The sequence below is a fragment of the Elephantulus edwardii genome, unplaced genomic scaffold (assembly GCF_000299155.1).
Source record: "Elephantulus edwardii isolate Elephantulus edwardi_28Jun2011 unplaced genomic scaffold, EleEdw1.0 scaffold00104, whole genome shotgun sequence".
In the NCBI taxonomy this organism is placed as follows: Eukaryota; Metazoa; Chordata; class Mammalia; order Macroscelidea; family Macroscelididae; genus Elephantulus; species Elephantulus edwardii.
In genome coordinates, this window is record NW_006399854.1 from 1985362 (window position 1) to 2013229 (window position 27868).

At 41.5% G+C, this 27868-nt stretch overlaps 1 protein-coding gene across 2 annotated transcripts in view; it reads left to right on the plus strand.

Moving 5' to 3' along the window:
• Nucleotides 1-27868, plus strand: part of DAAM1 (dishevelled associated activator of morphogenesis 1) — a 137489-nt gene that overhangs the window by 77477 nt on the left and 32144 nt on the right. Inside the window, exons 7-17 of one of the 2 annotated variants that reach the window (XM_006891771.1) lie at nucleotides 143-246; nucleotides 1923-1989; nucleotides 2286-2403; nucleotides 2845-2983; nucleotides 3274-3332; nucleotides 6841-7028; nucleotides 7600-7902; nucleotides 8214-8321; nucleotides 16141-16170; nucleotides 17307-17413; nucleotides 26558-26642. In XM_006891771.1, coding sequence (XP_006891833.1) covers nucleotides 143-246; nucleotides 1923-1989; nucleotides 2286-2403; nucleotides 2845-2983; nucleotides 3274-3332; nucleotides 6841-7028; nucleotides 7600-7902; nucleotides 8214-8321; nucleotides 16141-16170; nucleotides 17307-17413; nucleotides 26558-26642 — 1308 coding nt within the window. The remainder of the gene's footprint in view (nucleotides 1-142; nucleotides 247-1922; nucleotides 1990-2285; nucleotides 2404-2844; nucleotides 2984-3273; nucleotides 3333-6840; nucleotides 7029-7599; nucleotides 7903-8213; nucleotides 8322-16140; nucleotides 16171-17306; nucleotides 17414-26557; nucleotides 26643-27868) is intronic. The other variant, XM_006891770.1, reaches the window with a different exon arrangement.

Sequence of the window (27868 nt, forward strand, 5' to 3'; positions counted from 1 at the left end):
GAGATTGGCACAGGATAGAGCAGGGTTTAGGGCTGTTGTACATAGGGTCGCTATGAGTCGTAAACGACTCGACGGCACATAACAACAACAACAACTAATTAAAGATCCATAAATATGTATTTTATCACCCTTTTACTTTCAGGAAAGTTTGGACTTCAGACTTCATCTTCGTTACGAATTTCTGATGTTAGGAATTCAACCTATAATAGATAAATTAAGAGAGCATGAAAATTCCACATTAGATCGGTAAGTCAGACTGGCGGGATCGAAGGTTATTTTTCTCAGCCTACTGTTTCATGTTGTCATGTGATACTTCAGGGAAATCCAGCTTGTGAGTGCCTAGAACTATAAGAAGGAGCTTGCACTAGAATGTTGTTGTTGTTGTTGTTATTATTGTTATGTGCCGTCGAGTCGCTTGTGACTCAGTGACCCTATGTACAACAGCCCTAAACCCTGCTCTGTCCTGTGCCAATCGCACTGTCTCTGACACTCCCATCCCGATTACCCCAGTCACTGAATCAATCCACCTCATAGAGGGTCTTCCCCTCCTGCGCTGTCCCTCCACCCTCCCAAGCATGATGTCCCTCTCCAAGGACCGGTCCCTCCTAACAACATGTCCAAAGTATGTTAGACGGAGCCTCAGAATCCTTGCCTTCAAGGAACAGCCTGGTTTAACCCTCTCCAGGGCAATTCTGTTTGTTTTCTTAGCAGTCCGTGGCACATTCAATACTCTTTTCCATCACCACAGCTCAAAGGCATCAATTATCTTTCTATCCTCCCTAGTCATTGTCCAGCTCTCTGACACATAACAAGTGATTACATGGTCTGTATCAGATGCACCTTAGTCTCCAGAGTGACTAACTAGAATGTTAGTTCAACTTAATGCCATTTACACTGTAGGACTTTCTCAAGAGCGGAGGTAGCACATCGTGTAGAAAACTCAGTATGGGTTTCAGCATAAAACCTGTATCCTAGACCTACCTGTTTCTTGCTATGTATCCTGGCAGGTATTAAATTTTCCTGAATCTTACTATTTTTAGACTTGTGTAAAATAGTAATGATGATGACTTTTCAAGGCTGTTGTAAAATTGACTGTAAAATATGTAGACTCACTTGATACTTCATAGCTGTTCTTTGGATGTAAGTGGCCTCCCTCAGCATCTGCTCTGGCTTGCAGTCATTTTCCTGTTTCTCAGATAGGCTTGGGCCTCTCCTACCACTCTCCCTCCTCATCCACACACTCAAGCATGCTCTTGTCCTTGAAACTCAGTGAACAGCCAAACACCTCGCCTTTGCACTTGGGTGTGTTATTTCCCCAGGATCAAAAGGTCTCTCCACAGATGTTCAAATTGCTCTTTTCCTTGTTCCTTGAGGAGAATCCATTTGCCATCACTGTTTGTACATCAATCACCTCCTCCTTATTCCATTTACTCTGAAATATTTGCCTTCATAAAGCTTATCAACCTATCTCTTATGTGTAGAAGACATAGAAGGGGCTCAATAAATATTTGAGGGAATGACATCAACATCTCTTTTATGAGCTTTAATTCCTAACTAGTCATATGGCATATGGCTTGTTTTCTTGTAAAGGGAGTTTCGGAGTGAATTCACCTGAACTTCTTGGTTGTTACACTTCAGTAGACATTTATTAATTATGTTGCATGGGTTTGACATCCTAGACTTTGAAAGTTTTCTTTTATTGTGATCTCATTTCACTCAGATGATTCCCCTTCTCTCCCACCCTCACTCTTTGGGAGGAGGCGGGGGACCCTAGTAAAACGAAGGCATTAGAATGCTGTTGTCTTATTTCTTAAAAAGAAACCTCTGAGAGTTATGGAAAGACCTTAGTATTAGTGTCCAGATCCATGCTCTGTGACTGTAGAATGTACTACTTTGAATAACTTTCTTTACTTAACTTTCAGGCATTTAGACTTTTTTGAAATGCTCCGAAATGAAGATGAACTAGAATTTGCCAAAAGATTTGAACTGGTATGTATGCTTATCGTCACTCTGATTTCACTCATCAGCTCACAGAGTTACACGTAGCATGTGCTGTAGAGTTGTCTTGGACCAGTGCAACTAAAGAGTGAAATTAGACTTCTGCTCTGCTACCTCAGTGGCAGGATTAGTTTCTCTTTACTTTGGATTTTCTTACCTTGGGGAAATCAAAGAACTTTTATGTTGACTTGGATTTCCACACCCCCCCCCCCCCCCCATGTCCCCCCCCCCCCCCCCCCCCCCCCCCTTTCCCCCCCCCCCCCCCATGTTTTTTTCTTATGGAATAGGTTCACATAGATACAAAAAGTGCAACTCAGATGTTTGAACTGACCAGGAAGAGGCTGACGCACAGCGAAGCCTACCCTCACTTCATGTCCATCCTGCACCACTGCCTCCAAATGCCTTGTGAGTGTGCCTGTGCTTCACATGTGTGTTGCTGAAAGTTTGGACATTGTCCAAAGGACTCTTTCTGAGAAGATTAGATTGGGTGTAGACCAGCAATTCCAAGCCTCAGTTATATGATAGCTCATAGGACATAGAATGTATGTCTCCACACAAACTTAAGAAGTATTGTGAAATTCTTGAAATGAAGTGATTCGTAAATTGCTTCTGTTTTAAAAATAAATATATGTTTTACAACACAGTTAGAAAATGGTGTGGGGTGCCTCTCAAATCAAATAAATGACCATCACATGTCAAAATCCAAGAAACCTCGGGAACCCTTGGTGCAGGCATTGTAAACATCTCTCGTGCTCTGTGTCTCTGAAGAGTGAGCACAGTTGCACAATATTAATCCTGGTTTAGGAACGTCTTGATCTTTTCACCCATGATTCTTTTCCCTTTTAGATAAGAGAAGTGGGAACACGGTTCAGTACTGGCTGTTACTAGATAGAATTATACAGCAAATTGTTATTCAGAACGACAAAGGACAAGACCCTGACTCAACACCTTTGGAAAACTTTAACATTAAGAATGTCGTAAGAATGTAAGTTTCTTCTTTGTTGTCAATGAGATATAGAAGGTGCATATTTTACCTTACTTTAAAATAACAGTTGGGAAAGCTAACCCGTTTCATAAGTCAAACTTGAATTACAATGTATACACACGTGATACAGCTAAGTAACGCCTGAATTTAAATTGTTTTCAAGTGTGCTAAGGATTTTCTCTGCAGTATTTTTTTGGGGGGTGTGTACCTAAGAGGCCTACATTTAGCAGAAGGACATTTTTGGGTTTTGAGTTTTTTTGGTAATAACTATTCTTTTAATTGTTACATAGGTTGGTTAATGAAAATGAAGTTAAGCAATGGAAAGAACAAGCAGAAAAAATGAGAAAAGGTAAATGAAGAGGCCTTGTTATTTGGGTGACCTTGAGTTTCCTGTTTTCCTGTTGACTTTGGTACATGAAACTGCCATTTTCTTTTTATGTCTTAAGGAAATTTAAGTGCTGACTTTTCGCAGATACTTTATCCTTTCATCAAAATATGTAAAATCTCTTGAAAAGCTTATCATGTGTTACTCAATATCATTGATCCCAACCAGTGCTCCGCTTACCCCATAATTGCTCTTCCACACGTAGTGGGTTTCAGTAATCGTGGGAAAGGATACTTGGGACTGCCCAGCATTATCTGTGTGATATTTTACCAGAGCAGCTCAGGAAGCTTGGCTTCTGCAGCCCGAGTGTCCGTATGCCCTTAATTTGGTACCAGTTGTAAATAGAGAAATCATGCAGAATATCACTGACCTTTGCAGATACCTTGTTATGGAACACTAACAGGTCAGCTATTGGTGAGTGTTTGCATAAGTCTTTGATGGCATTGCTTAGAATCAAGTTTCAGGAGGGACATTGATGCCCTTCACTGTGCCAGCTACTCAGAACGATGAATGCAGTGTTCCTTCTTCCTTCAAAATATTGACAAATTAAGCTAGCCCCTTTTTCAAAACAGTCATTCCTCACCCCAGCCACTGCTCTTTGACCATGAAGGTTGGCCGACTTCCTTTTCCTTGTCCCAGTTCCTCAGTCACAGCCAGTGAAATACAGTAACACTCATCCCCATGTTTAATGGACTTAAGAGGCTCCTTATGCCTTGGCATTTCCTTCCCTCTCATCACATTTGTACTTTCCACCTAAGTCACAAAACAGGGCTGATTCCAGAAAAGGATCAAGTCTGAAGCCCTGTTAGAGTATGGGTTTCTCACATTAACCCTGGGAGCTCTGGTGGCCTAATGGTAAGAAGCTGTGCCGCAATTCCAAAGGCACACAGTTCAAATCCATCAACTGCTCTTTCAGAGAAAGATGGGCAGTCCCCTCCCATGGGATTGACTGTCTCTGAAAATCTCCTGATGGGTCAGCCCGGAATTGGTTCTTACTTGAGAGCACACAACAGCAATAATAATTTACTAATCCGGATTGCTCTCAAATAAACTAGGTTTTCACATGTATTTTTATAACCAAATTCCAGAAACAACTATGGGAAGAATAGAAACAGTGGCCAAAACTCAGGGTAAAGATAAATCAAACCAAAGAGGAAGTTTAAATATTTTTAGTGTACACTTTGGAGCACAAAGATACAGATATGATATGCAAATAGAGTTGGCTCCTTAGAACATAAACTCCAAGGTCAGTCATTCATTCATCCAGTGAATAGTCATCGACTGCCTGTGTTTGTCAGGCATTGTGCTGAACTCTGGGCCTAAATCTTCACTTTGCCCCTTATTAATTGGTTGGGTGGACTAACTAATGTGCTCTTTTCCTTCAGTAACCGCCTTTGTAAAGTAAGGATTAAATCTAGCTCAGAGGGTTGTTATGAAGAGTCTGTGGAAAATAGAGATATAAGGAAACAATTAGGAGGCCTTGAGCATAGTGTTAGCTCTTCGATAAATGATAGTGACTGTTACAGGATTTAGGAGGCTGAGATGGCACAAGAGAAGGTGTCTGAGCTCCATGAAAGGGATGGTGTAAGGTAAGATCATGGTCAAGTGTAAAAGAAGAGAGATTGTGGGGGAAATTGGCTCTTTTCTGGAATCAAGTTGCAAAGTTGAATTAACAGAGACAGACTTTGACAAATTAGTTGAAGGGTAGAGACTATGAGGAGATCGGAAGTGCTATGGACCTGAAAGGTAGAAAATATTTAGGAGAATTCTTGTGGAATAATGTGGCAAATGAGTGCTCAATAAAAACCTAGTAATTGCATGGTAAATGGATGCAATTTGTGGATTGACTCTTTTAGGCTAAAGGTTCCTAAGCCTAAGAGGTCTATAGCCGGATTATCTGAGGAGCATTTGAAAAGCACAGAGCTCAAATCTCCATCCAGAGCTTTGGAATTGATTCCCGGAATCAGGGCAAGATAATTGTGAATTACAGCCATATTTGACAAAGGCTAATAACAAGTAAAGGTAGCTCTGGTGATGTAGCCATAGAGTTACGTACTACCCCAATATGGCACTTCTGATGGTTCAACAGTGACTTCAAGGGAGAAAGATGGGCAGTCTCCTTCCATGCATTTTCTAGCCTCTGAAAACCTGCTGGATGGTCAGCTGTGAGTGGATTCTGACTTGACGCAGTGATTTTTTTTTTTAATAACAAGTGGTAGAATGCACATTCTTAATCGAATAATTGTCAAAGAGCAATGATATGGAGATAGAAGGAAAATTAGGTCATTTTCGGATGACTTTAAAGAAGCTAGGATAAAAAAACAAACCAAAAAAAAATCAATACAAAAAGCAGGCTACTGTTTCTCTCACTGTTAGGTTTGGTATGAATGAAGAGGCAAGGATTTTAGTGGTTTGAACCCCTCTCTGAAAACTCTGATTTTGGGGGAGGAGAATTGAAAGAGGCAGAGAGGGAAGAATTTAAATGTGGTATCAAATTCTGTAATAGAGACCAGCTTGTCTAGATCTGCCCCAGTGGACTTTATCTCTTGTGGATTTATTGATATAAAAAGAATAAGAATTGAGGCCAAGCAATTGAAGCTTAAATCTACAGCTTAAACTTCATTTGTTCCATTTTTCCAAAGCTCATCGTTTCCTGTCCCTGTTAGAGTCAGCAAGCTTATATTCATTGACCCTGTGAGTAATCAGGATGCTAAATTAGAGGCCCCATTCCATTGTCGCAAAAACAGAGAAGTCAGTAAAATTACAGCTGAGAGTTTATTTTCTCCCCAATTTAACTTCCTTCTCATGCTTAACCCAAACTACTGCTCCCTTTGAAAAGTTTAATACTGAAATGATTACATTTGCTTTCACAAAGTTTAATAATTGTTTGCCTGAAACATAAAATGCTTTGAGTCTAAGTAGCCCTCCTAAAGGGGATGAGAGAAATGGCTCCGTGTGGGGACACATAGTGGGTCTGGAAGCCGCTCTAACCCACAATGAGAGAGCTTCCTTTTCAGCCCTTTTGCTCATCAAAAGCCAGCCAGCAAACCTAGTAGAGGCTGGATTTCTGTCCTCAATTTTTGCTTTTGAAATTAGACTCGTAATATTCATTTTCCTAGTACTGCTAAAGAGGCCACTTCTGTGACAAGATTCTGAATTAAACACCAAACAGGGACCATTCTGCTTGGTATGTACTTGCTCAGATCAACTCTGGTTTCCTTTTTGAAGTTTTGACTGTTTTACTTCAGCCCTTTGCAAAATGCAGTTAATAAGGCTAACGTTCCAAAGCTCCACTCCAAACATGAGCCCCTGTTCAACTGTGAGTAGCTCACCTCGCTGGGATCAAGAGGAGAGGATTTTACCTGGAGTCACCCAAAATCTCCCATCAGCCCCAGTTCCTTTTCTTTTTAGAGGAAAACATTCACCCTTGGATGCCTCACCCCATTTCTTGTCCCCTTGTTTCCATGCATAGAACACAATGAACTACAACAGAAATTGGAAAAGAAAGAGCGTGAGTGTGATGCCAAGACCCAGGAGAAGGAAGAGATGATGCAGACCTTGAATAAAATGAAGGAGAAACTTGAGAAGGAGACAAGTGAGCACAAGCAGGTCAAGCAGCAGGTGGCAGACCTCATGGCACAGCTGCACGAGCTCAGCAGGGTGAGCACACGGGGCAGGGCTCCCAGGCCTGGGGCTGCGGAGGCCTCCCGTCCCCTGCAGCCTGTCCTCGCGTTGAGGACTTCTGGTGGGGAAATGAGACCCTAAGCATGACTGATCAGTGGTCATGAGACTCAGTTATTCTGTGATAACTCAGTCTCAGAACAGAGGTTTGGAGTAGACATTCTAAATACAAGCCCATTGTGAAAGTGATTGTTGTTATTGAGTGCTGTCAAATCAAGTGACTCATAGCAATCCTATGAACCACATTAAAAACTTTAGATGAAGTCTGATCTCGTGAAGACAAAGTTGTATGATGGAGAAGGCTGACAGAGATAGGCGAATTCCTTAAAATAGACAGTAGACTCCCAACTTCAAAACCGTGATTGATAGAATGGCATTGAATGAAGACCCTAAAAGTCCACTTGACTTACTGTTCCATTCAACCTCACTCGTAGTCAGTGTGAATTTTGCCATGATACACATGTCTGGCAAAGTTCAAAACTCTTAAAGTCATACATAAACTGTAAAGTACTTCCATTGATCTTCTCCTCTCCTGTTTCTGCCTTTGCAGAGGGCTGTCTGTGCGTCAGTCCCAGGTGGACCCTCGCCTGGAGCCCCAGGAGGACCCTTCCCATCGGCAGTCCCAGGCGCTAACCTTCCTCTTCCACCTCCCCCACTGCCCCCTGGTGGATTACATCCCCCTCCCCCTCCCCCCCTTCCTCCAGGTGGCCCGCCACCTCCTCCCGGACCTCCTCCCCTGGGAGGAGGGATCATGCCACCGCCTGGTGCTCCCCTGGGACTGGCACTTAAGAAGAAAAATATTCCTCAGCCGACAAATGCCCTGAAATCGTTCAATTGGTCTAAGCTGCCTGAGGTAAGCCGTGTGTCCCCATGTTTGGTTCCCATGATACTTGGTGTCAGCAGCTCCTTGTGCCCTCTCACTGAATGGGAGAGCCGCTCGCACAGTCATATGACTTCCTGGTATTGAGTAGAGGACCTCACTAGCTTCTGTTTAAGTCACATCCCTTCTCAAATGACTCATGGGTTACACAGACCAGCTCACTTTGACCATCTGGTGGGTGGAATGGATAATTTGGAACATCAGCTTTGTTCTTTTTTGTAACCATACCTGTTCTTGTTTGATACAACCGTAAAACTAAGCATTTATTAACTTGATCTTTATAGAACAAACTCGAAGGAACAGTATGGATGGAAATTGATGATTCAAAAGTCTTTAAAATTCTAGATCTTGAAGACTTGGAAAGAACTTTTTCTGCCTACCAAAGACAGCAGGTAATAGCATGTTCCCCCAGACAGTGGAAAACAAAACCCACGTCATTATGCACAATCTCTGGGCCATCTGTCATCTTAGGTCTAGGCTGTTTGTCTGCCTGGTTATGTTCCTGAAAAGCAGGATGGTATGTGTGTCTGCGTGTGTGTACCCATCAGTGTCCGTACACGTTGAAGGTATATGAGGTCCTTGATAGAAGACTTCGTAACCTGGTGTCTGTACAGCTGAGAAGAGGCTGTTCTGATCAGAGAATTGTTCCAGTCCGGACGATTGTTACGGCCCTAACAAGCCCCATAACTGTAAGTATAGTCTAAACTCTGTGTGGCCGTTGAGACAGATTATCAGACTCAGCAGAGAAAAAGAATGCTGTAGGAGGAACAGCTGGTGTCAGAACTGGTAAAAAGGTTGAAGGGTACTTATGTCTGACTTTTACTTCATAGGGACCAGCCTTAGGCTGATGCTGATTTTCTTTCCTCTTCCTGAAGTTAGAAGAAATCAAATGCTCAAGTGCCACTATTTTTATAATATCAAATGGTTCTTACCAGAATTGGGCTGCTTTTAGAACCAGATAGAACCATTAGAAGTCTCAGTTCACTGCTGTTAAGCCCACGTTGACCTTCCATAGAGGTTCTGAAGCTGTAAATCATAATGGGAGGAGACTGCTGAGCTTTCTCCTCTGGTGGATTAAAACGACCAGAGATTCTGGGCCTTTTGGTTAACAGTACAGTGCATTTAACAATAAGACTCCATTTATAAGTATGGGGATAGATGAGTGAATGTAATCTGGCAGCTAGAAAGAAGCTGCAAAGTTTTTACTGAGTTATGAACATGATAGAAATTCTGAAGTAGGGTTGCAAAACTGTGCAGACAGTAGAGACACAGAAGAGGAGGGAATCCAGCAAAGTTATTAAAAAGTGATTGCCACTAATAAAACAGGACTGAAATGGGGGTTTAGGGGGAACTAAGAAAAGTGGGGATAAATAATGTACACGACATTGAAACAGAGGAGAGAACTGTATGAAAGGAATATATGGTTAGTTATTGTTGGCATGACAAGAGTCCAGAATAAGAGCTGCATAGTCAAGTAGTCTGGGGGTGAGGGGGTTTGGGGCTGACTTGGATAACAGTGAAAGAACTTTTTTCCCAAAGAATAAAGTGAACTGCGGGGAGAGGAGACAGAGAGGCAAATGTGCAACAATGAATAAATGGAAATCCAAGTTCTTTATAAACTTTCATTAAAATCTCAATTAAAAAATAAACCATAGTACAATAAGAAAAATGAGTGATGATTTCATAATAGGAGCAAGAGCATCTGTTCATTGCTTGCTGACTATGCACATGAATGTGTACCCAGGTAGCAGTGTCACTAGCAAAGCCCTGGGCTGATCTGTGCAGTATTTGATACCCCACAAATTGGCTTGTTGGTAGATAATTTAAGAATGGGCCAGAAAAGGTCAGAGAGTCTAGGTACAGAAAGTTTCAGAAGACCCAAAAAAGGTGGCGTGGGCTCCAAAATAGGCACTGGAGTAGAAGTTGAACCCCAGAGGATGAGAAGAAATATTCTTGAGGATAAATGAAGGAGAGGAGTTGGGAAGGAGCGGAGTGTCTCTTAAACAGGAACTCTGAGTGGCGGCCATATGTACGGGGGCTTTCCTTGGGCTCAGCTGTGCCGTGAATCATGCCCAGGGTGGAGTATCCTCAGAGAGGCAGCAGACTTCCTGTTCTGCCTATGCTTGGCTCAGGTCCCACATAGGAGCCTCTTGGAAGAGACGTGCTGAACACCTAGCAGAAGATGGGCTATGGCTGGGGGAAAATAAAAGCTGAGAGTCGTTCTGTATTGTTTTTAATGGCCTTTGTCTGAAATGAAAAGAAGAAAGAAAGGAAATTATGATGTTTCTTTAGCCAGGATATTTTCGTCTCAGAGAAGAAAAGCTTCGCTGCAGTCCCTTGACTGCTGCTTTAATAAATGTGAAAATACAAGTGGAATCCTGCAACGGTGACATGCAGTTTGGGTCCCATGAAAGAAAGACGACAAATTGTTGTGATTTACACACGCCATCTAAAAGGCTAGTGACGGAGATGGAGAGATGTTATACTCTATTAGAAAAGTAAGACACTTGCTTTGAGAAGAGAGCAGATATTTCATACAGCAGATACTCTGCAGATACATACCACACCTCCTCTCTCCCTGCCATTCTAGGAAGATGACCCTGGGCCTAGACATGATGCCTTAGCACACTAACACATTTTATAGTAGATTAATGAACTCTATGGCTTGGTTATATGCTATGGATTCCCCACTCCACTTTTTACCTCTAATGCAAGTCCATTCTGCCTGCTAAAGATTGGAGGTTTGGGAACTTTGAGAGGCAAATAAAATGACAGAAAGGCAGCAGCAAATCCTAATGATGCTGTTCAAGCCTGAGCATGTCGGTTGTATTTATTACGGAGGCAGGTGGTTGAAAGACCCAAGTTTACAAGACTCATAATTAACTAGCTTTCAGCAGAAGGTGCAGAAGGATGCTGCCAAAATGCTCTGGGACAAATATGTGGACAGTGCTCAGGAGCTTGGGAAGGAAGGCTTGCATAAAGCCTAGCCATTGAGTAATTATCTCCTAGCAACCAGTCACTGTTTAAGTAATCAGTAGTCCTCCCAGTCAGGATATACCAGAGCATTTCATCTGCACTCAGCACTAAAGTAGGCTTGAAAGTAAGACTCGTGACCATATTTTCAATAGCACTTACGGAGGAGACAATTCATCCCACTTGCTCACCCACTTGCTCACCTAAAGTAATTCTCCTTATCCTCCTCTCTCAGCACAAGCAAAGGGGGAAAGATTTAAAAAAATAAAACCACACCAAACCAACCAAAAATCAGTTTCCTAAGTAAGGCTCAATAATAATGAGCTATTTTATTGAATTTACTGAAAGTTGAAGGGTAGAACTAGAAAGGTGCAAATATTCTAGTAAGATTATGTAGGATAGAATAAAGTAGGTGCCTGTCATTGAGTCCCCTAATGTCATAATTAATGGCAACATCAAAAGATCTCTGCATTTTTATTTCAGTCTTGGCAATGCATTATGTAATTATCACACTTGAACTGCTCTCTTTTTCCATTCCCAAGTGACTACTGGGAACCTATTTCTGCTCCCCTCCCTGTCTCCTCTTTCTGCCTTCCAGCGTTCTGAAACCCTAGTCAGACTCTGTGGACTTCAGCCAGTTGTTTGACCAGGCCAGTTTCTCAGAGAGGCATGTGGGCATACAGCAGCAACACCACACAGAATAAAATTTTGAAGAAGAATATCAGTAACTTAAATTAATATCATTTTGGTGAGCACTAGGGAGTGAGGTTTAGAGAACATAACGTATACACATAAAATATGTCTGAGTTAAGGGGAAGTATAGCATTAAAGTAAGGGCAGATACTTAACACTGTCTGCTTTGTGTTGGAAGTTCTTTAGGAAGGACTTAAAATGAGGCAAATGTATTTAAAATGTTGTATAGGCACACAAAGTAACTTATAGCCTAGAGTAGCAAAGAGAGGAAAAAAAAATAACCACTAATAGAAATCACTACAATAGAAGAGAAAAGAAGATAGCAATTCTTAAATATCCATTATATTCCTGATATATTATACACAGTTTATTACACACAGTTACCAATCTCGACAAACCTAAAATTTAGTTCCCTTAAAGATCTTATATGTATTTTCTTATTTAATTCGTATTTAACATCAACTCTACAAGTATATGATTCATATTTTATAGACCAAAACATGGCTTAGTGTGTTATCCCAACAGATGCAAGAGTTAGCTTTATAAGTGGCAGAATTCTCAGTTACACTTTTTTCTTTGTGGTACATGGGTTTTTATTCATTCTGAATGACAAGCCTTGTAGAGGATTTTCTTGAACTCTACTTTTAAGAACAAGGCCACCCCTATTGAGAAGGTTTCGGGTTGTTGGGCTCCCCGCCCCCCATTCCTAGTATAGATATCAAAGGTGTGCAGCACTGATTATGTAGGCTTATGTGCCCATGAAATGGAATTGAATAGTGTTAAGTCATTCACCTACTCACATTCCAAAAGTTCATTTGAAAGTCAATTTCTTGCATCTCAGGGCCCCTTTTCCCATTAGAATTACATTAGACCTGCTTCTCACACATAAAAGATTTACTTTTATACATAGTGTAGCACATTGTATAGTGGTACTATCTCAGATACAATTAAATAATGTTCATTTAGTTTTTATCAGATTTCATCTTGAGCTTATAAATTCATTTCTCTCTATTGGAACAGTAATATGCAGGGTGCTTAAAAGAGAATTGAGCTATAGGCGCTACACTCACATAAAAAGTTTCTATTTCTGTAGCAACAAATTAGCAACTTACTATCTAGATGTTACTTCCCTGCTCTTTGTCTAAAACTGCCCCATCTGAAAGGGTCCCGATTATGAGCACATAAGATAACATTTCAAGGTCTCCCCACTTTTATTTAGAGAACAGAAGAGTCCCAACTCCAACTTCTACTAATAAGGAACGCACAGGTCGTTCTGGGGGACTCATTGCCTCATCCTTTGGTGTCTTCTTTTTAAAATTTATTTTCACATTGTAAGGTGGAATGGCTTAAGATCTTTATCTCAATAAATGTAATCTTTGGGCATGTCACATAAATGAAAAAGAGATTCCTGTAAATTGTGTTTTAGTGTTCACAACTTTTAGAAAGCTCTGTCTTAGGAATGAAGTGTAAGTTACAGGCTCTAAAAATGGGCTCATATTAAGAATTAGTATTATTGGTCCAAATGTAAGCTGTAAGAATTAGTATGTATGTTAATATTAGTGTGTAACATTTTTCTGGAATGAGCCTCCACCCCCAGCTTTTATCATGTTTACAAAGATATCTCAACTACAAAAGAGATTCATGGAAATGTTGCCATTACCTAAAAAGTATTCTGTTATTATTTTATCATGGAACCATATCTATAGGAACCTCTCAGAACTGAAAACACAAGTCTCAACTTCCTATTTATATTCCACACTCTAATTCCTATGCTAGAAGTCATCTGGAAAATCAGACATCCTGTTAGGAGCCAGATATAGATAATTCTGTTTGGCCCCAAGCCAATTTGTAGTGATTTTATTTATTTCCACAAGAGGAAAATGGACAGTCCCCTCCCATATGATTTACAGCATCTGAAATCCAATGGAGAGTTAGATATGGATCAGTTTCAACTGAACATTTTGGCCTTGGTTCTGGTTCTGGTTCTGTCTTAAGTTTTCTTTATGACTTTTGAGTGCATAATTTAAGGATTTTTTTAAAGTTAACTGATTTGAAGAAGCCTGGAAACATCATTAACATGCCCCACCTAGTGAAACTGATAGGCTTTGTAATTTTAGTTATAATATGCTAATAAAATTATATTTGGATAAGGAAACTCCAGGAAGCGAACTAACCATAGTCTCCTGTGAATTTCTCAGCTTCTTCTTGGGAAAGATAAGATAAACTACCTAGCTCCACACAGTCATACTTCTAAGGATCCCTGGTGGTACAGCAGTTAAGCACTTGGCTGCCGAGACAATGGCAGTGTAGCCCACTTGTGGCTCTGCAGGTGAAAAGACTGAGTGATCTGCTCCTGTAAAGATAACAGCCTAGGAAACCCTTTGTCCTATCGGGTAACCATGATTCAGAATCAACTTAGTACACACGACAGTAACCACCATGTCACACACATGGCTGTTATTGTTACAAATAGGGGACCTTGACCAGCTGTCCTTTACCTCAACTGCAAGCAGAACAAAAGGAGGGAAATGAACTTGATCTTCAGCTTGAAGAGATAATTGTACTATATGATAGCTGTCAAGTATTGAGTTCATGAATATGTATGAGGGACTATACAAAATGCTTTGTATACATTATCATATTTAATCTTCACCATAATAATCCAGTTGTTACTTGTGTTTTATAGATAGAGGGAGTAGTGTAGGATCAAACACCCACTAAATGACAGTTGCCCAATTTGAAGCCCATTGCACTGGAGGATAGAAGACTTAATGTCTTAACAGTGAAAACTTACAGTTTAGAATACGTTGTAAAAATGTCCTTGAAGACAAACAAGAACAGGCTCAAAATTCAACTAACCATTGTCTCTTTAAGCAAGAGAAGGAGTTCAGAATGACCTTACAGAATTCATTTTACCAAGTAGTTTCTGCCCCTTGAAAGGAAAACACATTTATGGAAAAAAGTCCCATGGAACTGTGTAAGAGTCAAAACTCAACAGTTACAACGGAGACCAAGGAAAGCTGTGACATCAGAAAGGAAGATTTATTTGGGTTATCGATTTCTTTTCTAAGAGCCATTGTAGAAAAGCAAGCCCTCCTTACATGGATGGAACAAGGGAAGGAAGGTTTTTCTTTCCCAACAGAACTATGTGAAACCGCTCATCTGTGTAAAATTGGCTTCGGCAGTGCTGCCAAGACCAGTGAGACCTTCAAGAGTCTGCTGGTTGTGCAAGCTTTTGGCTCAAAAGCCACAGTGTGTTTTGCACACTGAAGCTTCACTCATTCATTCCAGCATTGCAAAAATACGCAACAAAAGCTGTAACTTTTTCTACACGTGTCAGTGGACTGTTTGCCTTTTGTTTTTTCCTGTGTGTCTTTTCTATGAACTAGTTGAGAGCAGTCTCTTGACCTTGCATCCTTGAACACCCTGGGGCAGAGCCATATGGCTCCACACCACTGGACCACATGCTAATTGGGTATTATGCCCTTTAACTCATACCTATCCATAGCACCCACAGATTTTGTTTGGACCCTCTAAAGAGTATTGTTGTTATGTGCTATCAAGTAGCAGGACAGCTGGTAGATTCCAGCCACATGCCTTTGGGATGGTAGCACAATTCCTTCTCCATTGTTGTTGTTGTTGTTGTTGTTAGGTGCCATTGAATCAGAACTGACTGATCGCTGGCCCTCCAGCAGATTTTCAGAGGCAATAAATTTCACGGGAGGAGTTTGCCCATTTCTCTGTCATGGAGCAGCTGGTGGATTCAAACTGTGTGTGTCTGGGTTGGTAGGACAACTCCTTACTCACCAGGCCACCAAAGCTCCCTCCTCACCCACTGCTGGTTTTGTCCTTGTTGTGTGCAGTTGAGTAAGAATTGACCCATGGTGGACCGTGCAGTGTGTTTTCCGAGACAGTTAAGTGTATGGGAGGAGATTACCCATCCTTCCTCCCTGGAGCAGCTGGTAGATTCGAACCATGTACCTTTGGGATTACAGTGTAGCTCCTTACCACGAGGCAACCAGTATTGCTGATATCATCTTCTTCATTTGTCTTGTTTTTTTCTCAACTCCTTGCTTATGACATGGGAAAGCAGGACATTTCTTTTTTCCACACTCCTCTACACACCTCCAAAATAGGCATGTTTTGCTATGGGAGACATTTACCCCAAGTTGATGGAATTGATTGGTATTTTCCTGCTTCAGATGAAATACCATGTTGAGTAAATGGAACTCATTTGTTCTTTGCTCAGCTTGGTTCTTTCAAGAGCTGACCAAAGCCTGCCCTTTTCTGAATTTTATTTGCCATCAAATAGAGCAAATAAATATCTTTTTCTGGTACTACACTGAATGCTGAACACTGCTCATCACTGCCTTCAGTTCATCTCTTTCAACCTCGTCACTTCTCGTGGTGCTTCTAGAAGGCAGAAGCAGCACCTTACCTTGTATGACTGACTTCCTCGATGCTTTGACTTTGCCCTGTTTTGGCTGTGATTTCTGAACTGCATGTGTTGATTTTACCTTTTCCATGCTTCTGCCATGGCTGTAGGATTTCTTTGTGAGCAGTAACTCCAAGCAGGTAAGTGAGCTGCTGCCTAAACCATGCACATTAGAACTGCTTGGCTCACTGTAAGCTTGATATTCTTTATTATCTTTTTTATTTGAGACAGCGTAATGCCATGCTAGGTAATTCCACACTGGGTCTTCAGCTCTAAACTAAGTAGCTATTGAGGTATACCCAGAGCCTCAGCACAGCAGACAATTGAAATTCAATCATGTGATCCCTCTTGCTATTAATTCCATGTCATCTTTGTTTCCTACAAAACTATTCTCTCACTCCAGAGGTTCTTGGTTTCCTTACATTTTAAAAATGGCCTGAAGTAGTTTTTAATTGATCTTGACCTCTAATAAAATAAAACTTGATACTAAATATCAAAAAATAACAAATTAGTCTGTTCTTTCCCTTTCTGTTATTTTGCAATACCTCCAATACTCAGTTACTCAAATAGTATTCCACGTGTTCTATGCCTATTCCATCATAAGTTATGATTGGCTGTCATCGCTTGTAGCTTTTTGTACAACAGTGGGGCTTGCAACTCGTGGTTTACTGTGAATTCGAGTAATTGAACTAATGCCTTGAGCTGATCCCCCTCCCTGTTGTCCATGAAGCACCAAGATAATGAAAGACGTGGGATGTGGAATTTCATGCTGTACTTGGAGACGTTTGGGAGGTTGTATTGTTCAGCTCCATGAGAGTTCAGGATGCAAATGGTTCTGGGGTGAATGGGCCCTACAAATGGCTAGAACCAGCATTGGCCAGCCTCAGTTGAGCTTGATTCATAGTGACAGTTCTTCTATCAGCTAGCCGTAGGGATTTGAGGGACAAAGGGCGGGCACCACTTACTGGTAATTTATGCACACTTAGCATCTTCAAGTTTGAAACACTTTGTACTTCCAAACAATGCTTTTCAAACGTGGGTGGTCAGCTTTTCTCATTACTTGCCTTTGTCAACTAGAGCGTGGTCTTTGTCTCCATTCCCCTATCCCCCCTTGTGCTCCCCACCTCCCTCAGCTTTGCCTGTGTACATGTAAAGTGTATGTGTGCGCGTGCGTGCCTACATGCAAGTGTGTAAGCAGAAAATGTAACGCAAACCTGGGTCTGAAGCCTGAGTGTCACTGTTTGACTTTGATAGATTTCTTTTGTGCTCTTTATAGAAAGAAGCAGATGCCATTGATGACACACTGAGTTCCAAATTTAAAGTCAAAGAGCTTTCTGTGATTGATGGTCGAAGGGCTCAGAATTGCAACATCCTTCTATCGAGGTATTGTTAATGTCAAATAAATGTTTTAGTAGTGGGACCAACTTTTCTTTGTGTGACTCCAAACCACATGTTTGTAATTTATTGTTTTTAAATAGCACTCTGCTGAATCTATTTCTTTGTGTTCTCTGCCATTTAAGGTGAAGAGAGCTTTTTAGCTGACTTTCCCTAGTGGAATATATCAGAGCTAGAAGGCCTTGGAGATTAATTTCTACAGATTTCTGAGTTTAAAAATCAGAGCATCCTAAATTAGCATGCCTTGTCTCACCTGCCCCAAGGGCCTTTAAAATGGACATTATTGACAAAGTAGATAGCATTTTACTTTTAGTTCTGTTTTTATGCCTCCAGAGATATTTTAGCCATTCAGTAACACTATCAGGATCCAATGATGAGTGCTTTTTGTTTTATTTTGCTTTCTAATGTTACCTTTTGATACTTAAAGTTTATATGATCCCATGATCTTTTATTGAACATTTTTATGACTGTAAAAAGTACATTTTTGGCCTCAATGAAATGCTAATTTATACAGTTCAGCTCAATTAAAAAATGTCATTTTCATAATTAGTGAACCATCATGGCCTTGGAACTTGAAAAGAAGAAACTGGGGGGAAGGTGCGGGGGGGACACTGCAGTCCGGCCACAGCTTTGGGTAATGTATTGGGCTGTCCCGAGTATTTCAAGTGGCTGTTCTCTCTGGTTTCTTTTCTCTAAAAAGGACTTTCACGTTGGGCAAAGATACTTAATGCTTAGGAAGTAAATTAAAAGAATCTTGAGCTTTGGAGCTTTAAAGAGAAGTCACATTAGTTAGAGTCTGGAAAGAATGTTGCATATGCCTCGAAACTGGCGTAAGATGTCTTTTCTTTTCAGAAGTGGAAAAGCGGTAGTTCTCTTTTTGATAGGCTTAGAGTAAATTTCGTTTCACACAAAGAACTACAGCTCAGTTGTCAGTGTGGGCGTTTGATTGTTAGCTGGGTATATATGTATTACTTTAGGAAGCAGGTGCCTTTCAGTGAAAGAGAAATTGACACTTAAACCATTGAATTTTAATACAACTAATGACAGGTAACAAGAGCTGTCCTCTGAACATTTAGCCTCTGCCCACGGCTGGCTCTTTATACACAGCAAAGCCCTGTTCTGGCAGCTCTGGCAGTGAGTCCTCAGCATGTTGGGCTGATAATCTAAAGGCTGTGTGTCTCCGGCAGTCCGAATCCACCAGTGGTTCTGCAGGAGAAATATGGACCATCTCCTCCCATTAAGATTTACAGCCTTGGGAGCTGGATGGAGGGGTCACTGGGAGGAAGAATAGACTCCATGGCAGTGAGTTTTCATTTTCAATTTGGCTCCGTGAACACGTGGACCAGTCAAACCGTGTATCAACCTTTAGAAAGGCACTACTGGGGGGGAAATCAACTCCTAGCTGACCCTCTGATCATCCGGCAGGTTTTCACAGGTAGAAAATTGCACAGAAGAGATGGCCCTTCTTTCACACTCAGAGCAGCTGGTGGGTTTGGAATTACAATGCAGCTCCTTTCCACTAGGCCACCAGAGCTACCCCTGGAGAAAAGAATGTGAAGGTCTGCTTTTTCTCCCTCTATTGTTTGTTGGTGTTGGGTGCTATTAAATCAGCTACGCCTCATAGTGACCCTATGAATACCAGACCTGAACCTTGCCCTGTCTTGCACCCTAGTGTGTGCAAAGTATGGAGTTTTCATATTCAAATAATTTGAGTAGCTAAGTTAAAAAGGTTTTTTAATTAACAATTTTCATTTAAATTTACTTTCAAAGACAATTGCAATTCTAGATTTTTCTCCCTATTAGACACATCATTTTGTGCTTTCACAGTCCAGATAAGCACTTTCAAACAACTTGACAAAGGAATTTATCGCTCTGAACCTAGCTGGCATTTGTATCCCTATAGGAATAAAAAAAGACTGTGACCCAGTTTCTCAGAGACAGATAATTCTCAGTGCTAGGTGCCAACCAGGATAATTACACAAGTTTTAGATAAGCTTACAACTCTCTCTGGCAAATTTCCCATCCTATTATAGAAGGAATTATTTCATATTTGTGGTATGTAATTCCCTTGTTACCTCAAAGGCGTCAAGAGTGTGTGGGACATAGAAGTCGAGCATATCTAAACTCTCTCGATGACAATTTTAAGAACTGTATCATATCCATTACATTATTAATTAGAATGCAATTTAAGGAGAAGCTGTTGTTACAGTGAGCATAATTAATAGGTGGGTTGAGTATAACAAAGTGATTTGGAGTCTCAGGTGACCGCACAATAATTGGGCCTTATTGATCAGATTCTCAAGCCTCTTTTCTCCCAGGGCACTCAGTGCTGTGCAGAGTTTTCTGGTCACTAGCATTAATCTTTTGTCAGGAAAACCCATGACTGATACATAGACCGTGGAAATGGTGAGAGAAATTATGCAGTTTTAATTTGAATGTGTTTTTATTATGTATATTTTTAACCAGTCAGCAGTATACCTGGCTGACTTTCTGCACTTGTCACCAGTTACATTCTTAAACCTAGAAGGAGGTAAGATCTTAATTTTGGGAGCTCTGGTGGCCTAATCCAAGCCAAGTCTTTTCAGTTGCTTGGTATGCATTTGTAAATTGGACAATAAGGATGATAGAAGAAGAGTCAATGTTGCATTGTAGTATTGGAGAAGGGTACAAAATATCCCACAGACTGCCAAAAGGACAAACAAGTGGGAATAGAGTTAGGACCGAGGATCACAAGAACTGTAGGAGGGCCCTGTGTGAGTATAGCAGAGTTAACGAAGCAACACAGCATAGGACAGGGTTCAGATCGATTGTTCAGAGGGTCACTATGAGTTGACGGAACCTAACAGCAACAATAGTGGCCTTGTGGTACAGAGTTGCGACTACCAACACAAAGGCAGACAGTTTGAATCCACCACTTGTTCCGCTCGAGAAATATAGACAGTTTCCTCCTGTGCATTTTATAGCATGCAAGAACCCACTGGAGGGTCAGCTATGAAATGTATTCCTTCTAAACAGCACAGAACAACAGGATCTTAATTTAAGGAGTAGGGAGGTGGCAGTATATGAAATAGAAAGTGTATTTTAAACTATTTTTTCTTAGACAGTCACCGCTATGAAGCTCTTTACCTCCCACCCCTGCCCCCCAGCACTGTGCTGACTGCCATACCCAGCACTATTCATAGTGACCCCACAGGACAGAGTAGAACTGCCCCGTAGGGTTTCCAAGGCTGGAGTCTCTACAGAAACAGACTGCTCCATCTTTCTCCAGAGGAGTGACTGGTGGATTTAAGCAGGGTTTCAAATAGTCAGAACAAAAAGAGCGAAAACACATCAAAGTGAGAAAGGGGCCCAAGCTGGGTGTGCTGGGCCTTGAGGAAGGGTGACCGCAGACAGGCAGAGAGCAGGGGGATGGAGTGTCAAGTGAGGCCTGCTGAAGGTGCAAAGGCACCGAAAGGGAATCTGCATAGCTTGTAGCCCTGGGATCGCAGCAGAGATGTATCTGCTGGACTTCTGAGCTTAAACATATTAGATGGACCTAGAAAATAGATCCTGAAGTCTTTGTCCAGTGAGTTAACCCAGGTTTAAGTCTTAACCTCCTCCTTTGTAAAATGGAGAACATAAGAGTGGTTACCTGCACGATACCTGCACTGGATTGCTGTGGAGTTAATGGCAGCCCTTACAGTACCCATGGGGTTGAGAATTAGTGCAGTGGGTTGGTTCGTGGTGTTGGTGATTTTCATAGGATCTTGGTCTCTTCAGGGTCTGCAGAGTAGGTTGGAAGGAGTCCGAAGCTGGAGGGAAGGGTGACAGCCATCACATAGAAGTCTCTCTGTTGCCCAGATGAGACATGATGAGAAACAGAGCAGAGTGATAGGAAGAAACCCTCCACTGGACTTGGTGACAGATTTTCAACACAAGGACAATGAATAGAAATGTTTCAAAGATGATGTCAAGATTTCCTTCCTGTCTACACTTTCTTCTTCTTATTTCATTCTCAAAAGCTGGCAGACTTCTCTCTCTCTTATCTTGCTCACTAGGAATTTCTCTCCCAGCAGTGTAGTCCCTACACCAGATTCCTCAGGTGGGGAGGAAGGCTTGCGATATATTTCATTGAGTCCATTGTCGTGAGTGCACTCATTACTTTGGCTACCCTTTAACCCATTGTCGTGCGTGAACCTGCATTTGGTGTTTGGTTACCCTTTAAAGCTCTTCCTTACTTGTGTGATACAGGTGTTAGTGGAACCTTTTGTCAGGGTTACCTTCTGGGCCCTGTCAGGAGCCCAACGGTCTCTGGGAAGGATCTTGTGCCAGAAGTCAAGGCAGGGGATGAGATGCAGGCCCTTCTCATGGCCACACATGTGAGCAGTTAAGATCACTTGCAACTCTTGGAAAGAAACTGCTTAGAGGGTGTGGATTTGCAGTGGACTCTGCATGGACCAAGAATCATGCTGTTTACAGAAAGGATGAGTAGAGTGGACATTCCAACTTTAGAATGAAGCAGCTGCAACCGACCCCTCTAGCCTGTGGCAGAGTGAGCCCCAACTTTTCTTCTGCATGTGCGTAGATGAAGTATATTACTCTGGGGGCTTAGTGTGCTGCCAACCCAAAGGCATGCTGTTCAAATCCACCAGCAGCTCTGCAGGAGAAAGATGAGCCGTCTCCTCTTGTGTGACTGACCGCCTCTGAAAACGTGTGTACTGGAGGATCAGCTGAGACTTATTGGTGCACAACAACTCATTGCCTTTGGCTCGTCATTGGGTTTCTGTGAGTGTAAATCTCATGGGAAGAGATCACCCTCCTTTGTCCCAAGAAGCCACAGGTGGATTTGAACTCGCAAGGAGGCAAGGCCTTTCAGTTAGCATCTCAACTCCCTACAGACTAGGCCACCAGAGCTTCCTCAATGACATAAAGCAATTTCAAATGTATGTTCTAATATGAACCTCTCTTCTTCTCAGAGGCCTTCTTCTTTTCTTTTTTTTTTTTTAAAAAAAAAAAGAAAAGAAAAAAACAACAAAGACCAGAAAAGAAAGAAACTTGAAAGCAGGTTTATACTGCCAAGTCATCCCATTTGAAATACAGTTTTACAAAATGTGCCATTTCTTTTTTTTTTTTTTCTCTTTCCAAATGCTCACTTAACACGGCAGCCTGGGTGTAGTAAACCACAAAAAGCTACTTGAAAGTCGTGGAGATTTGGCTTAAGTCCACTGAAGCAGAGCTAATAAAGCTGCACGCTGATCTAGCCTTCCATCCTTAACTCCATTTAATTATGCCTGGATGTTCCAATTCTCCTGGCAAATTTTTGAAATGCTTGCATAGAGCAAGGTAGAGTTAAATACCATTTAAGATGGCTGGTTTGCTTCCTGCCTCATAAAGAACATTGAGGCGATGTCTCAAAAGTTACCACCCTCCAGCACAGCAGAATACTGCCAAGCTTTAAAAGCAATTAAGAGGTTAGAATCTGTAGGGTCCTTAAATTACAGAGATTAGAGACTCATTTTGTGGATGACAGATGATCCTAAGAACCTATAGCACAGCACCCACCCCACCCCCAGGGCGGCATATCCTTCTCTCCTCTCCTGAAGGTACAGTTTCTTTGTCTGATCCAACTGGCCACGTGCGAGGCGGCATGTTGACAGGTAGATTTTCTTAAGTACCATCCATTAAAGTCTCCAGTCTCTTTGTGGGCCACATTAAGAGAAACCAAAATTGTTATGAATTAGAGCTAGTGTTTAGTCCAGACAGCCTCTGGGGGGTTGAGGAGCATAAATATATACAATTTCAAAAGCTAGAAGTTCTGCTCCCCATATGGGGAGCTAATGAAATGCAAATCTGATACTCCAAGTATTGTTCTCACTCTGATTTTCAACTCCTTTTCTTTTTAAATGCAAAACAGAAGGGCTTAGTTGAGCTGCTGCACCATAAAATGGTTTCTTCAGCTCGGTGTGAAAAGGACACAGAGCTAATTTTATTTCTTTTTCTTATGAGCACAGCACTTCTTGGGATGATTATAGATGTTGTGCTGCAACCATTTGGTTTTCGTTAATGGCAGCTCCAACTTTTCTGACAGTCCTGTCCTTCGCCTTGCGTGGTCGTTCCATGGTGTTTGCAACTTACATTGTCTCAAGAGCTTTTTAGAAACCAATTGCTATTAAGTCAGTTCTGAATCATGACGACCTCATGTGTGTAGAGGGTGTGGAGTGGAACTGTGCTCCGTAAAGTTTTCAGTGGCTGACTTGTCATAAGCTGGTCACCAGGACTTTCTTCTGAGGTGCCTCTAGGAGGACACAAATCTCCAGCCTTTTAATGTAGCATTGAAACATGTTTACCCCATGCAGGGGCTCTTCCAGAGCCATCAGTGTCCGCATGCATCTAGGGCTATCCAGAGCACGTGCGATAGAGAACTTGAGTCTCTAATAGTTTCCCCCACATCTTCTACTTTACTCAAAAGTCCTAGTAACGCAGTGGTTAAGTCCTTGGCTGCTGACTGAAAGGTTGACTGTTTTAACCCACCAGACACTCTGAGAAAAACATGAGATAGTTGTCTTCTATAAAGAATGCAGCCTTGGAAACCCTATGGGCAAGTTCTCTGTCCTGCAAGGTCGCTGTGAGTCCTCATTTACTTGAGAGCAACAATTTTGGGGTTTTGGTTACTCATGTCAGTTTAGCTGCATTGTTTCCTGTCATGAGGTTCTGGTAAACTTGTTTGTGAAGGATCGGTTGTCCGGGGCATGATTACAGAGACTCATGATGGAATCAGGTGAGAGAGTAGGGCTTATTTTTTTAATATAGACAGTTTGGCATTTTGCCTAGAAGCTGTCTTTGAATAGAAAAACATGAACTAGGGAAGAATGGTATAAGCACAACAAGATTCTCAAATTTGTTCCTGCTCTTTCTTACTTATTGGCATGTGACAACAAAATCGAGTTTAAATAGTAGGGTGTGTTGTTTTAACAGTGTCAAATCGAGAGAGAAAAGGACAAACGAGTGTTTATGGTGGGATGTGTTTTGTCCAACCCCACCTGGCAGGTCTTTTTTTTTCTTTTGTCTTTGTCCTTCGTTCTCCTAACACTTACACTCAAATGCACACATGTACACACATGCACATGCTTATTTGACCCTCTCATTTATGAGACCTGGGATAAGTGCACATTTTACAACACTGTGTCAGGAGGGTTTCAGCTTGTCATTTGACTTTCCCAACATTAGAACCACCTTAAAAATAAGGGCTACATCTTCCAATTTCTTTTTTTAACTACTCCCTGAGCCTAATAGGCATTGTACTCAGGGAGGAAACTCAGGAAATAATGAGTATGAGAGTGCTTTAGGACATGTTCATAATAGCTGTATTATAAGCACTCTTTAAGGATCAAATGACTGAACCTTAATTATTAAGGTTATAAAAGCACTGCTACTGAGGGGTTCCCCCTTTCTCCTCCTCCTACCCTCCTCCTTTCTATAGTAGGGAATTCTACTCATTAGAAAAATTGAGCTGCCACCAAGTCAGTTCTGACTCATGGTGACCCCATGTGAGTCCGAATAGGAACCTGCTCCTTAGCCTTCTCTAAGACTGATTTTTTTAGAATTGGGTTGCTGGGGTTTTTTCCTACGTGCCTCGAGGTGAACTCAGACCTCCATCTTTTCGGTTAGCCCCCCTTTGATTGACCTTTTGTACCACTGGATGGTTGATTTCCTCACTGAGGCTATGCATCCTATACATGTTACGCCAGCTAATCCCTCTCGCCCCCACAAATGTCTTTCCCCCTCTCCTTCCTTTTATAGAGCTATTATATCTATTTTACAGATGAAGAAACCGAAGCCTGATAAAAATTTTTCCAAAGTGCGCACTGACCACTAGGTGTCAGAGCCAAGACTTGGGTCCGTCCTGTCTGATGCTCAGACCCTGCTTTCAGGTGTTACATAGGATATGTGTACAACTTCCTCTTTTATGTATGAATCTATCTCACATCCTAAATATGATTATTCTTGAAAAGCAAAGAATAGACAAACACATCAGATGACATTAATGGATCACATTTATGGTGGGCTAGAGAGCCCTGGAGACGTAGTGGCAAGAAACCGCTGCAGTCCCAAAGGCACACAGTTCTAATCCACCAGGTGCTCCATGGGAGAAGGATGGGCAGTCACCTGTGCAGTTAACTAGCCTCTGAAATCCACTGGAGGGTCAGCTATGGGTTGGTTCTGACACAACAAGTGGTAGACTATAAGAAGATAAAATTTTTAAAATAAATGTGTGTCTAATAAAGGAATGAATCCCTTGTTACAGGCAATAATTAGATAGATTCTTTGCTCTGACTGCCCCCATTAAGACAATTGGTTATATTGTTATGTACCATTGGGTTGGAATCAAGAGCTGAGCCTCCAGTGGGGCTGTAGATCACACAGGAAGAGATTGCTTATTTTTCTCCCATCAAGTAGCTGGTGGGTTCAAACCGCCTGCCTTTGAGATATCAGAGCAACTTCTTATCAGGACAATTGATGGGGTTAGTCAGAAGTCTTGGGTTCATGTTTTGTATTGCCACTGGCAAATGTTTGAACTTGGACAAATGCCTTAGCCTAGCCATTCTGAGCCTGAGTTTCTTCTTCATGTGAAAAACATGAAGACCGTAGTTGTTTGTGGCTCCACTATGAAGTGTCTATGTGCTTTATTTTGTGTTAACTGTTGCTCCACTTGTTAGCAGTAGTCTGGCCTTCTCACAACTAACTCCTTTTGAAACTAACAGCAAACTTTAAACACTTCTGACATGTAATCAAGTTCAAAATACAGTTTTCCCCTCTCACCTGCAATTCTTGGATACTATATATAAAAGAAAATTGCTGTGTTTCCCCATTTATGATCTTCCAATCCCTTGCTTAAGCAAACTAAATGATAGAACATAACAGCTTTGTTCTCTTGTGTCAACAGAGCATTACAAAGCCCCAAAAGAATGTTAAGGCAGTTTCAAAACACTATTTTTAGGTACAGTATTGTGAGGAAATAAGCTTTCACTAAGGGATTTTGAGGAGAAAAAAACCAACTTGAAAACCAGCAGCTGGTGCCGTGAAATGAATTATCTTGTATTAAATTTTAATACTCAAGCCAATATTGTTAACAGCAAAATGTTCTCTCTCCAGGTTAAAATTATCTAATGATGAAATCAAACGGGCAATTCTAACGATGGACGAACAGGAGGATCTGCCAAAAGACATGTTGGAACAGGTGAGCCACCAGGCATGTCCCAAAGCATCAGTGGCAAGTGACTTCCAACAAGGAGTGGGCTTTTGAGAAAATCTGGTTGTTGCTGATAAAAGATTTCTTTATCTCTAAACTGATGGGATTAGACAAAAGGCTCTACGTGTTTATATTAGGAGACTTTATTCGGAACATCATGAGTCTATAATACGCTCAGGACCCACTCTGTCACATTCTGCCTCTCGAGTTACAGTTATCCTGCATGAGTAGATGATATAAATCAATGAGCTTTAGCAGGAAATCTACATTTCCCAGGAATATCTAGACTCTCACAAATGCTAGGAGATCACAGATGGTGCTACATAAATTGATTCATTACTGCATTACTGCATTCTTAATGCACCAAGAATGCTGTCTTCACTCCCCATGCTTCTCACAACCACAAACCCACTTTTAAGACCCCTGCACTGTCCTCTACATCTAAATCCTCCTGTGTGAGATAAGACAAGGCAGGCTGTAAATTTCTTGGGGCTCAGCCCTGTGTCTAAATTATATGGCATCCTCTTATGCCATAAAGGCTGTTAGATTCGAATGCTGGGTCTAACAAGTAGGCAGTTTCACCTGTGGTCCAGACAGATCCTTGTCCAGGGCATGCAGACATACTTACTTCTCTCTGTAGCCAAGCAAGAAAGTGTCATGCTCATTCGCTGTTCTGGCTGCAGCTAAGCTTAACTCGGCAGCTTTCGCTTGTCCGCAATTAAAAATGTTTGTCGGGCTTACTCATATTTTAGGGATTATCAACTGTCTCTGACCCCCACCCCTTGATCTGGATCTGAATTCTTCCGTACTTTGTGTTGGGTCTTTCTCAATGTGCTAATCTTTCCACTTGCTTGTCCTTGACATTGAACTGTATCCTGAGTAGTTCAGCTCAAGAAGTCTATGTTTGTGAGGCCAGGTCCATTTAGAACCAACATGGCCACACTGGTCACAATTTCTGGCTCATCTGGAAGCATGACTCAGCTCCTTGTCTTGGGTGAACCTGAGCATGCTCAGTGCCCAAGAGCAGAGCAAAAGGGTATTTTGTGATGTTGGTAACCAGCCTTTTTTAAATAGAGTGTATTTTCATTGCTACAATCAAGGATGCTTTAGGCAGGATGTTAAATGATCCAGGAGGTATCAAAAGAAGATGGAAGGAATATATTGAGTCATTGTATCGAAAGGAATTGGCAGATACAGAAGAATTTAATGAAATA